Genomic DNA, 17,056 nt, shown 5'->3' on the forward strand with positions numbered 1-17,056 from the left:
TATTTAATGTCCCGAATACAGTAGTCCGTTGCAGCATTGCTTCGCTTTTCAAGTAAACTGAAATTAATGTTTTTGGAAAACATTTCTTTAAAACCATCACTTAAAATCTCAGTGTTTCAGTCTCATACACAGAATCTTAATTAGCCTGACATGTAAATAAGAGTAGTGTTTTCTTGATCACATCTTGAAAGCAAGCAAGAAATGTACGATAGACCTCCGATAATGAATTATCCAGATCTAGTGTTCCTGCAGCAGGAGTTCAGACTGAAGGAGATGATGTTTGATTGCGTGGGAGGTTTAGAAAGCTGCAGACAGCGATGGCTCTGAGATGAAACTCATTAAGTCTCAAACTCCAATACGCAACTCCAATAAGAATTTAATATAAAAAGTATGGATTGCTGCTGCGACAGTATGAGATAAATAAAAATATCTCACTCTCAAATGTATGCCCATGGACTGTCATCTAACTTGCGGTACATTCGCACACATATAATATGCGCTTACACAGTATTGTGCACACATACTGACCCATGCGAGCAGGCACTAAAGCACGTATGAGCACACCCACTTCTACACACCCACACAATTGCCCACAGCAATCCCACACTAAGTTAATTTGCATTTACAAAAATTTCCCATACACTCAGTGCTAGTCTAAAGGTGGGCGTTGTGCAATAAAACAGTAAGTAATATAACCTCAGTCCTGGAGAGAGAGACTTAATAAGTTCACATGGTAGAGAAGAGCGAGAAAATCATGAACAACAGAAGTAGGCGTGGAGAGGTAACTGCAACTTGAATTCTGTATAAGAGGATATAGGGCATTAACCTCGTAACACGTAGATAAGTAAGTAGTACAAGAGGCCCAGGTAGCCTTCAGGTTAGAGGACTGAGTGAGCTCTTTAGGCCATCAGTTCATTTCTTTGCAACCAGAAGTGAAGTTAAAGGGTAGACTGATAATTGGAAGTTTATCATTTAGACCACATTCTCCTTAAGTGTTCAGCTGCTCAATGAATCTACCCTGTTCCCTTAGGCAAGACACTGAAACCCAAGCTCTACTGTGAAGTTCCTTTAAAAGGTTGATTCACCCAAATTACAAAAAATCTTATCTGTAGTTTTGGTTTTATTTGGCTCGATTGAGATAGCTAAGATTTCTGCTGCTACTTCAAAATAATAAGGGTAATTGGAAATTTCACTGTACTGTGTCTTTCCAGAAACAGTGTCTCAGTTGCTCTGAACAATCTATAGACCTTCCTGTGGGTAGTTTTTTATTTGGATTACTTTTACCAAAGAAATAGTTCCTATGAAATCTGTTTAAAATAAGGCAGATCTCCCAGAGAGACATCGTGTCTGGAGAGATATTTTGCTGTTAGTTTTTTTTTTTAATGTAAATTTCCGATGTTTTGAGCACCACGAATGAAATTGTTATCTTGCATTGTATTGGAGTGGCACAAATATCAGATGGATATCAAAAAGACTGGACAAATGAAATGTGCTCTGTTGAGTTTACTTGTAAACAAACACAAGTTATGTTTACACTCAGTGTGTGTCTTTGAGGAGTACATTTTCTTTTTCATAAAACATTTGCAAAGCAATGTAATTTTGGTAAACTGAGCCCTTAGACAGCTATACTTTGTTTTCTAGGAAAGAAGGCAAGATAAAAAGAATGATGTGATTTGAAATGACAGTGTAGTCTTGCATTGCCAGACCTTCACGGTGCTGTGGAGGGGGGTCTGGCTAGTTCACACAGCATTTCAGGATGGGAGAAAAATGTGCTCTGGTTTATTAGCATTTATTTAAACCAATCACAATCGTCTTGTGCGGCACTAGGCGCCGGACGCAGTCGCTGCAAAATAGCCTCAGGAAGGAACTTGCTTTGGTGGAACGTGTACGTTCAAAAGTAGTTTCAGTCGTGCAACAGAAAACTCAGATTGGACAGATAGTCTAGCAAGCTGTCTGGATTTACCCTGCAGAGATCTGAGGAGCAGTTAACTAGCCTGGTTGTCGTAAATGAGAGTGGGTCTGGGGAAGGTTCATTCACAGCTCATTTCCAAAGGGGCGTCACCAACGGACGCCGCTCAAATGCCTCTGGGCGCAATTGGATAGTCCTTCAAACAATCAGACCAAAGATCCAGGTGACGTAGCAGCGACAGTGGCATCAACGGGTTGCTGCGCTTCGGTGGCCGTCATGTTGAATGTAAACAAAAAGCTGCTTGCCGTCGCTGCGCTATCATCATCATGTAAATCTCGCCTCAGCGGTTGTGATTGGTACCTCGATTTGGAAAAATTGGAAATGGGCTTGAATGGGCTCTTGGCCAGACTGACTTGCAGAGCAAATCTCAAATTTGCCAGAAGTTCGTCTGAGTTTTCCCAGGCTAGCAGTTAACCATTGTCTTCATAAATCCACCAGAGTTTAAAATTCAAACACAAAGAAAGCAGAAGGTAATGGACATCCGGCGGAATATGCGGCGGCAACGGACCCATCCCGGAAGTGGAACATCGTTGATACAGACTAATGACAGTGAAACACCCTGCATTCCAATTTAAACTGTATTTTAAACTGTATTTCTGCTCAAATATTCAAATATATTTATATAGATTAACAAGTAATTATTATTCTAATTTTTTGAATTTAGGTTAGAATGTCACAAAGGTTTTTCAATTCAAAGTCAAATAATCTATTTTAACTGTGATGTTGTATGTTTTGAGACATTTATTAGAAGGATAAAACATCATACCATATGTGTTAGAGCTAGATCTACAGTGGTGTGAAAAAGTGTTTGCCCCCTTCCTGATTTCTTATTTTTGTTTAGTTTGTTACACTTAAATGTTTCAGATCATCAAACAAATTTAAATATTAGTCAAAGTTAACACAAGTAAACACAAAATGCAGTTTTTAAATGAAGGTTGTTATTATTAAGGGGAAACAAAATCCAAACCTACATGGCCCTGTGTGAAAAAGTGATTGCCCCCTAAACCTAATAACTGGTTGGGCCACCCTTAGCAGCAACAACTGCAATCAAGCGTTTGCGATAACTTGTAATGAGTCATTTACAGCACTGTGGAGGAATTTTGGCCCACTCATATTTGCAGAATTGCTGTAATTCAGCCACATTGGAGGGTTTTTGAGCATGAACTGCTTAGACTTGGACTTTGACTAGGCCACTCCAAAGTCTTCATTTTGTTTTTCTGAATTTTTTGGTAGACAGCAGAATTCATGGTTCCATTTATCACAGCAAGTCTTCCAGGTCCTGAAGCAAAACAGCCCCAGACCATCACACTACCACCACCATATTTTACTGTTGGTATGGTGTTCTGAAATGCGGTGTTACTTTTACGCCAGATGTAATGGGACACACATCTTCCAAAAAGTTCAACTTTTGTCTCGTCAGTCCACAGAGTCTTGGGGATCATCAAGATGTTTTTTCTGGCAAAAAGGAGACTTAATGTTCCTTTTGCTCAGCAGTGGTTTATCGTCTTGGAACTCTGCCATGCAGGCCATTTTTTCTCTTTCTTATGGTGGAGTCATGAACACTGACCTTAACTGAGGCAAGTGAGGCCTGCAGTTCTTTGGATGTCGTTGTGGGGTCTTTTGTGACCTCTTGGATGAGTCGTCGCTGCACTCTTGGGGTAATTTTGGTCAACGGGCCACTCCTGGGAAGGTTCACCACTGTTCCATGTTTTCGCCATTTGTGGATAAGGCTCTCACTTTGGTTCGCTGGAGTCCCAAAGCTTTAGAAATGGCTTTTTAACCACAGTTAACATAACCAAGTTATGTTTTAACAGGGGGCCAAACACTTTTTCACACAGGGCCCTTAATTTTTTCCCTTAATAATAACAACCTTCATTTAAAAACTGCATTTTGTATTTACTTGTGTTATCTTTGTCTTTAAATTAGTTGGATGATCTGAAACATTTAGGTGTGACAAACCTCCAAAAAAAAAAAAGAAATCAGGAATGGGGCAAACACTTTTTCACACCCTGTATATATTGGGTGATCCTAGCTTTTTGCTTTATGTTTTGGCCATAAGAATATACCTGTATGTACCAGAACAGGAAACATCAGCCAAGATAAGTTTTAGTCACTTGTCCAAATCGTTGTTTATGGAAAAAAAAATTAACAGCTAATATAATTGTATTTTCCTAAACTCTTAGATATAAAAAATAATCTGTTGGGCTATAATGAGTTTAGTTTTGAGGTTAACATCCAATCCACAAATACAAGACTAGGAGAAAAAACATTTGCTTGTTTGGAGATTTTTTAATAACACGTTTTAATATTGCAACAGCCATCAGATTTTCTTCTAACAGGTAAAAATCATCAAAAAAACGAAACTTTTTTTTCAGTTTTATATTCCAAACACCAGTTTCTTGGCTATGGCCCTAAATTCAAACAAATAAAACCCTTACACAGTGAGCAGATATTATATTCAACACATTGTTTTTCAAACAAATTATAAAAATAGATTTAGCATTTTCAAATACATATTTACAGTATTAAACATATATCGTAATGGTCACAGTAACAGAGAGGGGAAACAACTTAAGTTTCATTCATCGTGGTGATGAGGTCCAGTTTGTTGTTAGGGACTGCGTGTGTGTGTCATTTTGTGTGTGTGTGCATGTTTCAGGGACCATCAGGGAGTGTTTCTTCAGATATGTCAACATATGCGTGATAACATCTATAAAGGACCTATAAGTTTATTTCATTTGACAAAACGTTTTACGGAGAGGAAAGTACAAGGAGAAAGAACAAAAAACTAATTTTGTACCAAATACAAACCAGTTACAATATTCAAGTCGAAAATGTATGATAATCTAATAATGCCCCGATAAACTTCCTCCTTCAAGTCTCCTGTATTGTAATAGGACAGAAAAGGTGAGGGGCAGATCACTGTACAGAGAGAATTCGGGGCGTTGTCTGGGAAAAAAGTGCAACCACATAGTATGGCAGAGCATGATATTAACAGCAACATAAAATCAAACATAATAATCCAACAGCTACAAAGAGAAAAAAAAAAGTCCATATGACATTCTGTAATACTGTATCCATACTGCAACACACATCTGTAATGTATACAGCAAATCCAATTATAATGGACCTAAACTGTACCAACTCCAGTGTTAAAGAATACACAGATACTGTGTGCTGACAGTAAAAACCATCCAGTGTTCCTCTCACTCCCTGTGTACAAAACAACTCATTTATAAAAAGGTATAAACTCAGTTGTATAATAAATCAACAAAATAGAAACAAAACAAGAGAACACAACTGCTTTGCTTAACTTTTTTTTTTTAACTACTATAAGTTAAATCAACCATCCTAACCTCTTTTCTGCAGAGGCAGTGTTACAGTCTATGAACATATATAAATATCTGAAACGGGCCATCTTCCAGAGTTGACCAGTGCTCTATGCAGAGTATTAAACATGGTAGTGAGGGAGGCTTTGGAGAGGAGGATTATGTTACTGAGATGACATTGAGCAGGGCAAAGGGGAACATTCAATGTTTTAAATGCAAAAATAAAAAGAGAAAAGACGGATATAGTAAAGAAACTATGATTGATAGTAGGGAAACAGACAGTGACATACAACAAATTAATGAACAATCAAACATGTTTTCAACCTTAACAATTACATCTTTAGTATCCTGCAGCTTTTGTTTAACCATCAGTAGCCCCAAAGAAAAAAAAAAGCAGGTTGAAGTTCCTCAAAATACAGTATGTCATCATCACCCATAACCTACTGTAGCGGTTCTTCCCATCAGCACACTCTCTATATACTGTCTCTCTGCTAGCCGTGTTCGTTTAGCCTCAACAAACTCTTCTAACCTCACATTTACTGGACATTTGACATGGGACAGCACAGTCTTCTTAATCTACTGCAGCCATCTTCAGAAATCAGCTCTTACGTACAATGATATGATTCTGTATCCGCGTAGTAGATCAGTTTCTGTTTGATGTAAAATAAGCTGTGAGGAATTCGATCCAAGGCCAGTAAAATACTTCCTGTCTTTGACAACATATTGTTTTTAGTGAATCAATGTTGCGGTAAAGGGACATTTTTGAGCACTATTTCATAACTGGTGTGTTTGCAGCGTAGTACATCTGTGCCCGGCCCGCAGCTCAGAGGTCAGCTTCAGACAGAGCCCATCCTGCTAGAGACAATATTTCCTTTGTCTTGACGCACTGATTCAGAACCAGTGAGATGGAGCTGACAGTTATTGAAGTGCAGATTAAGGTCACAAAAAAAAGTCAGGTGACATCACTCCTCTGCAATCCCCCAATTGCGACAGGAACACTGCTCGTCTCTGAGGGGATTCATAGAAAAAGGAAGGAAGGAGTCAAGGAAGGCATGAGGATGTGTGGGAAGGTGGAGTAGATAGAGTGCTGAAAGATCGGTTTATCTTTCCTTCAGTTTGGAAGAGCTCTCTCTCTCCTCTTCCCCACCCCATCATCCATCTGCACACACGTGTGGGTCTGCAGCAGCACTGTGAGAGTAGGCGTGTCGACTCTTTTTTAGACCTGCACACCGCGGCCGTGCATTTGGATGACCTGGGCTCTGAGGGTCTGGATGGCAGCCAGTATCAGCTTCTGGTGCTCAAGGGAAGTGATGCCAAGGCTCAGTACATCTCTGTGGAAAAAAAGATGAGAACTTTATTGTACTCTATATCATTGGCAGGGGTTGGTGACTCCAAGACCACGAAGAAAAATGCTTCTAATAATCATACACTTCCTATTCTAAAGCATCTAAAATCTTCCCTAGTATGTCATAAAAAAGTCCTAGTATAGCATGTTTACACACTAAAACTATTCAATTTATTACATAAGAGAAAAAGAAGCATATCCACAAAAATGAGAAGCTAGAACCAGACAAGATTTGTGATGTCTTCTTAAAAAATGACTACCAATTAATCAATTATCAGAAAAGTTGCTGATTATTTTTCTGAAGAATTATAAAAGAACCAATATCAAGTAAAATACATCATTGTTATTGTTTTATTGATCTGTTCTCTTATCTCATTTAGCCACCCTCTCTAAAACAGGAAATGAAAGGTCACTGAGACAGAGTTGTATAAAGCCACTTACTGTACAGTCATTCGTGCCACAGACTCCAAGTAGCAGTATCCTGCGGCAGTGAAGTTGTCCTTGTATCGGCCCATGTCCACTGCGTCCAGCCACTCTCCCACTGAGTTAAAGGATGGGAAGGAGGGCAGAGGCCTCTCTGCTAGCGTAATGGATGAACTCAGGGTTCTAGAGGAGAAGAAATAAGGTTGATTCCGTGGAGATAGGACATTCGTATGATCTAATGTACACAGCCATCCATTTACTGAGCCGATATATTACCAGACGGTACCTGCGTGCCAATGTGGAGGAACCAATACCATCAGGGGAGCGAATGCTCTTGCTGAGGGCTGAGTGGATCTGGCTGAAGCTAGGCCTCTCTGTCCTCTCCTTCTGCCAACAGTCCAGCATCAGCTGATGGAGATGTGGAGGGCAGTTAACTGGAGCCGGCAGCCTGAAACCATCCTCGATGGCCTTGATCACCTACGAGACATGCAGAAGAAGGAAAACAATTATATCAGGTTAGAAAATCCGGAGGTAGTGTTGTGATTTTCCAGTACTTATATTATAATTGGATACATTCCCAAAAATCATGTGTGTGACTGGCAGGGCAGGGTAGGACAGGGGAAGCAAATAAGAATGTAAAAAAAGTAGAGTACTGCATTTTTTTTTTTACTTTACAGTGGCTTAGTTGCCAAGAATAGAAGCCTTTGGCCAGTGCAGGTCCTACTTGGATAAATAAGAGTAGAAAAGTGCTGGTGCTTTCATTTTATCTTGTCACTCATTACAACACCTTCAATGATGTTGCTCTGCATTGTTTTGCTTTTTGGTATTTCACTTATTTTGAGGCAGCATCCTTTAAGGTCACCGAGCTAGCCAGCACCAACTGCAAAATAAACAGAATTTCACAGAGAGATATTGCCAACCTAAACAAAATGAGCTCTATACAAATCTGCAGTAATGTATTTACTAGAACTACTACAAAAAATGTAACCATACAGTGAAGAGGCAGCTATTATCAGAAAGAGAATGAAGGTGTCCCTGCAAAATCTGACTGACTTTGCCTGTGGATTGAAAGGTCACTTAACAGGATATTCAAGGTCTCAGTGTCACTTCACAGGATATTTGATGGGGTTCAATAGTTGGGGTCCTATCAGCAGAAAATGTATTCTAACATTTTAATTTCCCTATAATACAATATGTTGTAGGCAAGTGAATAAAAAAAACAGACTACAGAGATGAAATAAGCAGACCAGAAGAGACAATATTTTCTTATACCTGACCCACTCTAAAAGATAGGCTACTAAATACAATGAGTCCAAGAAAATGATTTATCTGAGCTCAGCATTTTTCATCTAGCCTCGTGAAACCTCACTCTCTTCAAATAGCAAATCATAAAAGCATCCCTTCAGACAACCTCAATGTTCCTCGCTCCTCCATCAAACTAATGTTGTCCCGATTCAAAAACCATTCACTGTAACACCTCACCAGAGATATTCTCTCAGTGTCTCCAGGGACATGCGATACGTCCTCCTTCTGTATCACTCTAAGAAATACAATCTTCTGAAAGGAGGAAATAGTCAGAGTATAATCACAAAAATGACATCCATCAGCGGCATTATTTCCTAAAACGCTCTTTCTTCTCTCTACCTAAACACCCGCTGCCCCACTCCGCCATCCTCTCAGCCCCTTAAGGCCCTATCTCACTAAAGAGCATTCATGAAATGCTTTTCAGCATTTGACATTTTCCATTTAATCAAAGCCGGTAGGTAAAGGGCACGATGGATCACAGGTGGACAGGCGGACCAACAATTCCGTTATAATAAAATGTATCAATTTAAAGTGGATTAATATCCCTGGCGCTCTACAAGTTTGCCCTTTGCCCTTTCAATTGGAAAGTTTGATAATATGAACTAGGCTGAGAGGAAACTTTCTCTTGCTTTGTGAAAGGGCACCAGGAAAAAAAAAGGACTCAAAAGCAAGCTATTCTTGTGCCTGCTGAATAACTCATGCATATTAATTTTGGACATTCAAAAATGGAACATGCTAATAATCCGTTGCTTTATAACTATGCACCTGACTGCATAAAGTGTATACATTATTTTCTGATGGCAGTAATTTGAAAGGGCATTAGCGTGATGAAACCTTTGGACTTGATGACTGATGACTTAATGCTCTGAGTTGTCGTCAATGAAAAGAAAAATAGTCGCAAAGAATATTCTGCCCTCTCATCTTTTTAGCAGGCTTGCATCACGCTTTCAACTGCACTTCAGAGAAGCATGACTTCCTTCAAAAAGCAGAATATAAACAACCTTTTTTTTGAAGGACAAAGTAGTAGGAGTGACGACAGCGAAACCTACATTGACTTGGAAATTATAGATTTCTAGTGAAAAGCTGCAGGGTCCTATCGACTGGACAATCTCTTCAACCCTCAAATAGCAAGCGCTTTACATTTCCTGAAAGAGGGATTTTTTCCAGAAGGATTTTTAACACTTTTAAGAACCGGATGGTACCCATGGACAGGCGGAGGCCACTAGAAAGGGGTCAATGCGTCCTTAAGAGAAAACAGGATTGGTCATGGAGCTGATGCAGACTTAAAGAGGGGGAGTTAGGCCCTGCAAAAGCTTTCAGAGGTACTGTGGCTTCTTGGCTTTCTTTTAATAAGATCCACGCTGGGCATGGATACAGAGTTCATTGATAGAGGGAGGTGAAAGAGAGAGGGAGACTGGTAAAGTGCAGATATTCTATAAAAAAAATGGGAGGGAGGAATATAAAGAACATGACTGGGGAGATTAATGGAAAGCACACTCCTATCTCTAAGCTTCTCACACACACACACACACACTTACATCCTGGTTGCCCATATCCCAGTAGGGTCTCTCTCCATAGGACATGACCTCCCACATGACAATGCCGAAGCTCCAGACATCTGAGGCCGAGGAGAAGCGATGGTACTGGATGGCCTCTGGAGCGGTCCATAGCACCACACTCTTCCCTCCATGCTGCGGGAGAGAACCAGAGAGGTAGACATGGGGTAAAAGGGTGAGGAGAGTTCATAGAAGTAAAGCTTTGATATTCTCTTTGAACAGCTTTGAACATATTTTAAGTAGATCAAAAGAATCTTTAGAGGAGTGGAACCCAAAAATATCCAGGAAAATAAAAAAAAATAGCTTAATTATAGGACCTCAACCGAACCTGACATAACATGCGTTAACTCTCATTTGGTCCAAGGCTCATTAAAAATATCACCCGTACATGTTGCTGCAGCACACATGCCTATGTTTTCACCATGGGTTTTTCTTACCAGTGTGGTGTAGATGGCCTCTATCTTGTCCTCTTGAAGAGGTCTGAAGCCAGATACCTTGCAGCCCAGGTTGGAGTTAACCAGCACCTGAGGGTGGGGAAAAAAACTGATTAGCATTAGTTACATTTAGAGAGGAAGCAATCTCAGTATGAGCTCTTACCAGCCTGGTGGGCAAAGCTCTTATCGCACCAGGGACAATTAATTGTTTACAAGAACAAATAGCCCGTTCTTCATTTTACACAACATGACCACTGCATTTGCAGTTGGACAGACAGGCTCTTTTTATGAAAATGCCACACAGTGTAAACCTAAATGTGACAAAACGATTTCGCCAGTGTTGTCACGTCAATTTAAGCTTTGTGTACTACTCTAATAAAAAACTTACAGGCTAGTGATTGTCAAAGATGTTTGCAGACAAGGACAAATTGCATTCTGTAACCCACCTGCGAAAACTTGCAATAGCCTGCGACATACATCACCTCTATCATCTCCTCCCACCTGCTCCCTTACCTTGTGTGCGGCCAGCCGTTTGTGGATAAAGCCCATTTCAGTGAGGTACTTCATCCCCGATGCCACACCAGTCAGCATATCCATCAACTGCATTACACTCAACTGGCCTTCATGTTTCTGAGGTTATGTGAAGAAAAGAGATGGAAAGGAGAACAAGGAGGAGGAGAATGGAAAAGGAAATGAAAGAAGAGAGGGGCAGAGGAAAAAATAAGTTGTGTATATAATATGTATGTACAGTAGTGATCCAAAAAACGGTGGCACATTTGTTACTACAGTACAATGTTGTGCTCACTGAGCTGAATCCCTTTATTTGGAGAATAAAAACAAATAGGCCATTAATTCATGTCCTTATAAACCACGCCGCAGTGGTTTTACAGAATAGAGGGGCACGGTAACAGTTTACAGCATCTTTAAGGAGAAACACTCCATTTGTGCTGTTAATTATGGTTAATTATTCTCCTTATTACTGTAATAAGCACTGTTTTGCTGCCCTAGGACTGCACTATAATATTGGTGAATTCAGGATCATTACAACAAAATGCCTCGTTTGTGAAACGGCTCCAAAACAGAAGGTAATGATGAGGCTTCATTTTGTTACTAGACGAGCAAACACATCTGCATGTGCATTTGAAGATAAATGCATGAACAGGCATACAAATTACACACAATAAACTTACCCTAAGGAAGGAATCTAAGGCTCCGTTTGACATGCTCTCCACTATGATCATCATGGTGTTACCTGGAGAAAGACAAAGAGAGCAAGACAGGAGAGTGTATGAGTATGTGAAATTGGGGTAAAATATAGAGAAACAAGGGACAAAAGAAAGTGAGAGAGGTAATAGAGACACAGAAAGGGAGGGTGGTAGAGAATAAAGTGAGTCTAGTCCACTTGGCAGCATGGCAGGCATTGTGCAAAGCCATTCCTCACCCAGTGAACTGCGGTGAAGCCACGAGAACCTGTGTGCTGCCCCAGCTGTCTCAGCAAGTTTAACGACCCTCAAACGCTCACACAATCTGTGCACGACCATACACACAGACCAACACGGTCCGGGTATACACTACACACACGCACAACAAATGCATACATGCTCACACACATACACACTGTGGCCAGGCGCAGATGGCAGGGATCCAGCAGTGCTAAGAAGTGCACAGAGAGGAAAATGAGACTGCAGCAGTTGGAGTAGAGAGGGAGAAAGGAGGAGTGGATTATGGGCGCTTGAGAGAGTAAAATAAACCTTCATAGATATGTAAACAACAAAAAATGTAAAGAAAATGTGATATGCTCTCAGTACTTGCAGTTTTTGCAGAGACATTACAAAAATAATAACTTGGCATTGTAATAGCCACAATTAATGGTTTGCCAGTATTACTGGGCTTTCAGGAAGCTATTTGGAAAGGTTACTTACAACACGAGGGAACTGTGAGTAAGTACTGAGACACTGCCATAATACTGCAGCCATCATGTAATTAATGCGAGTTGGAGAGTGAATCAGGGGTTGAACTGTGTGTCGGTGAGTTGCAAAGGGCTGGGATGACAGATACATTTATCTACAAGCAAGGACCTATTTAAAAGGATTACATAATTTGTTTTATGTGATAACCCACTAAAACCATTGTATTTCAGAGGATGTCTAACAGAAATGCAGAGGGAGGAAGGGAGGGAGGGAGTAAAAACTGAGCGCTTTCTACTTCCTCACACAAATTCATACAAAGTCATACACACTTGTAAGTCATAATTTGAATTTAAAACAGTGTGTGTAAAAACTGTTACCTGTTGTAACTTTTATGGACTCAATCAGGGATGCCAGAGCAGATGATGAAAACTGGAATATCTACTTGTTGAGTGGGACAAATATCACATATTCTTGTACGTAAACAAACAGAGGACAGACATTATCACAGCCAATCATACTTGATAAAGCTACCTAGTAGACCTGTGTGTGCTGAAATAGCAACAACAGTGGATTGGATCAACAGCTCGTAGATCTGCCCACCAATGGTTGAGCGCGGGAGGTGTTAGCAGTTCCTACCCTGAGATGTTGCATGGGAAAATACTCCTGGTAGGTAACAAATCCACTTATTGCATTTTCTATAATCAGTGGTGGAAAATAGCTCAGTACATTTACTCCACTACTGTAGTTATGTACAATTTTGAGGTACTTTCATTATGAGTATTTACATTTTCTGCGGCTTTATACTTCTACTCCATGACATTTCAGATGAGCACATATTTTCCACTACATTTATCTGACAGCTGGACTTTATACATTAAAAACATGAAAGAAATGGTTTAATTTTCATAGCTGTTTAAATTATCAGAACGAGTACTATTACTTTTGATACTATAAGTACATGGAGCTGATAATACTAGATTTTGGACGTTTACTTGTAATGGAGTATTTTTATATTGTGGTATTGGTACTTTTACTTACTTCTTCCACCACTGCATATAATCCTGGAACTGCCAGTAAGAAGGTGGAGCAAATGGCGGCTCATGAAGGAAAGGACCATATAGAGGTAGAAAATAAAGGAGTAGGGCAGAACCGAATAGTTTGAACCATCATTCATAACACTGACATTAGATTCAAGTGATAGTACCGACTCTTGTGATCCAAACATTTCCAATAACTCTAACAGCACCATAAACTACATTTATATAACCAAACAGAGGATTTTATTTTAAATTTTTTTGGGGTGATGACGTCATAAAATATGACGACAGACATTCAAAGCTTTATCTGAAAACCTCAATGGAAGCTTCGAAAGTAAAAAATTGGGGACAAATTTATGTTTTTAAGTGGCCTTCAGTTATGGTTAAAAAGAATAGGAATATTAGTAAGAAGGCTGTTTGGGTGAGGTGTGGTGGTGGGGATGGAAGAGGGCTGAGGGAGAATGGGGGGGGGGGTAAGTGATGTAGAGAAGGTGATTTGTACTCTAACAGTATGTGGGTGTGTGTACTGTTTGTGTGTGCATGGATGTGTGATTTCATGCCAAGTGAGGAAGCAAGCAAGCAAGCAGGTGTGTGTATGTGTGTCAATGATAGTGAAAGATAAAATGAGCATATGGGACTGCCTTTGGATGTGTGTGAGGGAGCATGCCCGTGTGTGAATGTGTGTGTGTGTTTGCGCACGTGATGGTGGGCGAGATTGGAGTGGATCTCAGTGCCCCGCTGGGTCTCTAGCACCAATTACTGTACCCTGCACATCTGCTGCCATCCTACTGAGCACAGAGTGTGTTCGGGCACTGTGCCCACACACACACACACACAACACACACACACACACACACACACACACACAGAGCATCACTGCGGCAATAACAAAAACTTCACAAACTCTTTAAACCTTCACCTGCCATTCCTATTAACCCCTACCTCATCTTCTCTGTCTCTCATGTCTCTCTTCTCCGTCTCCTCCCTTCCAAGTTTTTTTTTCTCTCCCGCTTCTTCCATCCTGTTTTCGCTCTAGGACCTCAATTGCTATCTGTCAGCGGAAAATGGGCCTTGATGTAGCTCAGCTGCTGCTAGCACACGCCATCTAACCCCCTACCCTGCAGTCTACTCTTCAACCTTTTCTTCTTTTCCATCCTCCCGTCCAGCCCCTCTTGGCTGTGAGCGTTGACCCCCTCCGTGTGTGTGATATTAAAGTGGTCGGAGTATCAGTGATCTTCCCAAACATCTCTTCTCCTGTCCATGCTCCTCTTACAGTTTTCGTCCCATCTGTCTCCATAATACCAGAAGAAGTGACCCCCTCTGCAAGTGTGATATTGAATTCTAATTCACTTGTTTACCCCAGTCCACTTCCCTACAGCCTTGCTTCCCTTTTCCCATTCCTTCCTCCTTGGTAATGGAGGTGATGAACCCCTTCATGATACTAAAGGTGAGCCCATTCCTCCTTTGATCCTTGGATACCCAGGATTTTTCCCCTTCTATGCTTCTTTTCATCTTCACCTGCTCGCCTTCCTCCCAAACTGCTATTCACCTTCTGCTTTCTGCTTGATCTCCCTCCCCATCCTTCTTACCCGTGGTGATGACGCCCTCCAGTCGGATGATGTTGGCGTGGTCAAACTGCCCCAGGATGCCGGCCTCGCTGAGAAAGGAGCGGCGCTGTTTGTCTGAGCAGCCAGCCCTTAACGTCTTTATGGCCACCGGCAGCTCTCTCTTACTGGGCAGCTTAAGGCAGCCGCGACACACCTCCCCAAAGTCGCCTGTAGGGGGAGACAGACAAACAGAGGTCATGAGCTGTATCGATTGATGACAAACCAGAGAGAGCGGGAAAAGAACAGGGCAGGTTGTGTTGCAGGTCAGACTGATTGATTATATATATATATATATATATATATCTGTGCAAAGATTGAAAGAAAGTCAGAAGGAATGAATAGGAGCTAGAGAGAGGGGGGAATCAGGTTGGAGCAGAATCAGGTGGAAAAATACAAGTAGAGAGATGACGCAAATGAACAGACACTATTGAGGGAGAGAGAGACATGAAATACAAAGGGATCAAAGAGAGATCAAAGTTGGTGTAGGGCGCAGGTGAAACAGTGGAACATCGAGTGCAGCCAAGGCAAACAGTGGAGCTCGATTTTGGCAGATCAGTAAGTAGCTAGACTGATTGAACTGGTTTCTACAATTCTTCTCAAGGCAGGTTGAGGGAAAGGGCAAAAAATTGAGTTGCCTCATGATTACTGCAGCCGTTGATAGTCACTACTCTGCTGCCTTTTGCTTCGGTTAAAGAAAAAAAAAAGAATTGCATCATTTTTACTGTGCCACGCACTCCATATTTATTATATCTTTCTATACCCAAAGAAGTGCTCATATCGCTGTAAATGTAAAGGTGCATTCCACCAAGTTTACACATGAAGATAATTTTACTCGTCACAAGGAGTACTGTTCAGCCTGTAAAATGGCTTCTGTGGCTCTCAAAAGGGCTTTCTAAAGTTTGAAATTGATGTCTTGGCCTTTGTTCCTTCGAATACTAAATCACTGAAGTACCCCTTTGAAAAAGAGCAGCTTCAAAAAGTTGCAAAGTGCAACAATTCTGCTTGGTTCCCATGTACAATCACGTACCTGTGTGCACAATTCTTTCTATCTTGATGCTCGAGTTGTCCAGCTCCTTGGCAAAGGCGTGCACGGCCTGCAGCAGGTCCTCGCAGGTCTCGGGGTCAATGTAGGTCCTACGCGTTGGGATCTTAACTGAACAAACGAACATAGAATATTAGACATAGCTCACAAAAATGAATTTAGAAGCGTACTGGTGAAGCAAGAATTTCCATTGTCCATAAATTCACTAGGACAGCAACACTTCAACAACATGTTTGTCTGCAGAAAGAAACACATTAAAAGATAAAAGTCTGCAGTCCCAGCAGCAAAATGTCCACATGAGGCACAAAATAGATAAACAGAGCCAGATACCATTTAACTGTGTATAAGCAGATAAATACAGATAGCTAGCCAGCTGTTTTGTAAGCATAAAGGGTCTGTTGTCCTGATAGTACCTCTCTCTCAACACAAAGCAAAACATTTCTCATGTCTGCATCACTTTGTGCTCTACTAAGGCTACAGTCAGTGGAGAAATTGGTATCTCTGCCTCCTTCAACAAAGAATTTCTTTCTGTACAATTGTTGAACATTTGACCAAAATGTTGTGTCTCGGAAGAAGCCCTTGCTCTTTGATCCAGAGACTGAAATCAATACCTCAGTTTCACCATTGATGCTTGAGAGTGCTAAAACATTTTCTTCTATCAAGCCCCACTATAACTGTAGGGCTACTTTAAACATCTCAGTTTGACATGTTAAGCCAGTTATATGTAGTTATAATAACCAAACATAACCCCAAATTAAAAATACTATTTAGATAACTGTTTTAGGGGGATTTTTTCATTTAAAAGATACAAAATGCTTCCTTTTATGTATTCATAACTTGTCTAATTCTCCGTTTTTGTTTGTTTTGACCTTGCGAACTCCAGAGGCAAACAGAAAGAACGACATCAAACACTACGAGCGCGCAAATCTGACTTTGGGTTTCCTCCACGCAGCTTTAGCCAGATCACAGGGCTCTTCCACATGGTTTTTTGTCCTTTCTGCCGGTTTCAAAATGTTATCTCACACACTCACACACACACGCACACAAAAATAATCTTTAAGCAGAAATTGGGACAGTACATAATAGACAGTAGTGCTGA

General features: G+C 40.7%; 1 protein-coding gene across 1 annotated transcript in view; it reads right to left on the minus strand.

Moving 5' to 3' along the window:
- Positions 1-4,238: 4,238 nt before the first annotated feature.
- Positions 4,239-17,056, minus strand: part of LOC120571306 (ephrin type-A receptor 7-like) — a 150,308-nt gene continuing 137,490 nt past the window's right edge. The window contains exons 10-18 of the mRNA XM_039820189.1: positions 15,943-16,068; positions 14,898-15,083; positions 11,552-11,613; positions 10,875-10,991; positions 10,365-10,451; positions 9,910-10,062; positions 7,353-7,543; positions 7,085-7,249; positions 4,239-6,629 (exon numbers count right to left, since the gene is read on the minus strand). Coding sequence (XP_039676123.1) covers positions 6,515-6,629; positions 7,085-7,249; positions 7,353-7,543; positions 9,910-10,062; positions 10,365-10,451; positions 10,875-10,991; positions 11,552-11,613; positions 14,898-15,083; positions 15,943-16,068 — 1,202 coding nt within the window. The 3' untranslated portion in view covers positions 4,239-6,514. The remainder of the gene's footprint in view (positions 6,630-7,084; positions 7,250-7,352; positions 7,544-9,909; positions 10,063-10,364; positions 10,452-10,874; positions 10,992-11,551; positions 11,614-14,897; positions 15,084-15,942; positions 16,069-17,056) is intronic.

The sequence above is a fragment of the Perca fluviatilis genome, chromosome 13, assembly GCF_010015445.1.
Source record: "Perca fluviatilis chromosome 13, GENO_Pfluv_1.0, whole genome shotgun sequence".
NCBI classification, from domain to species: domain Eukaryota; kingdom Metazoa; phylum Chordata; class Actinopteri; order Perciformes; family Percidae; genus Perca; species Perca fluviatilis.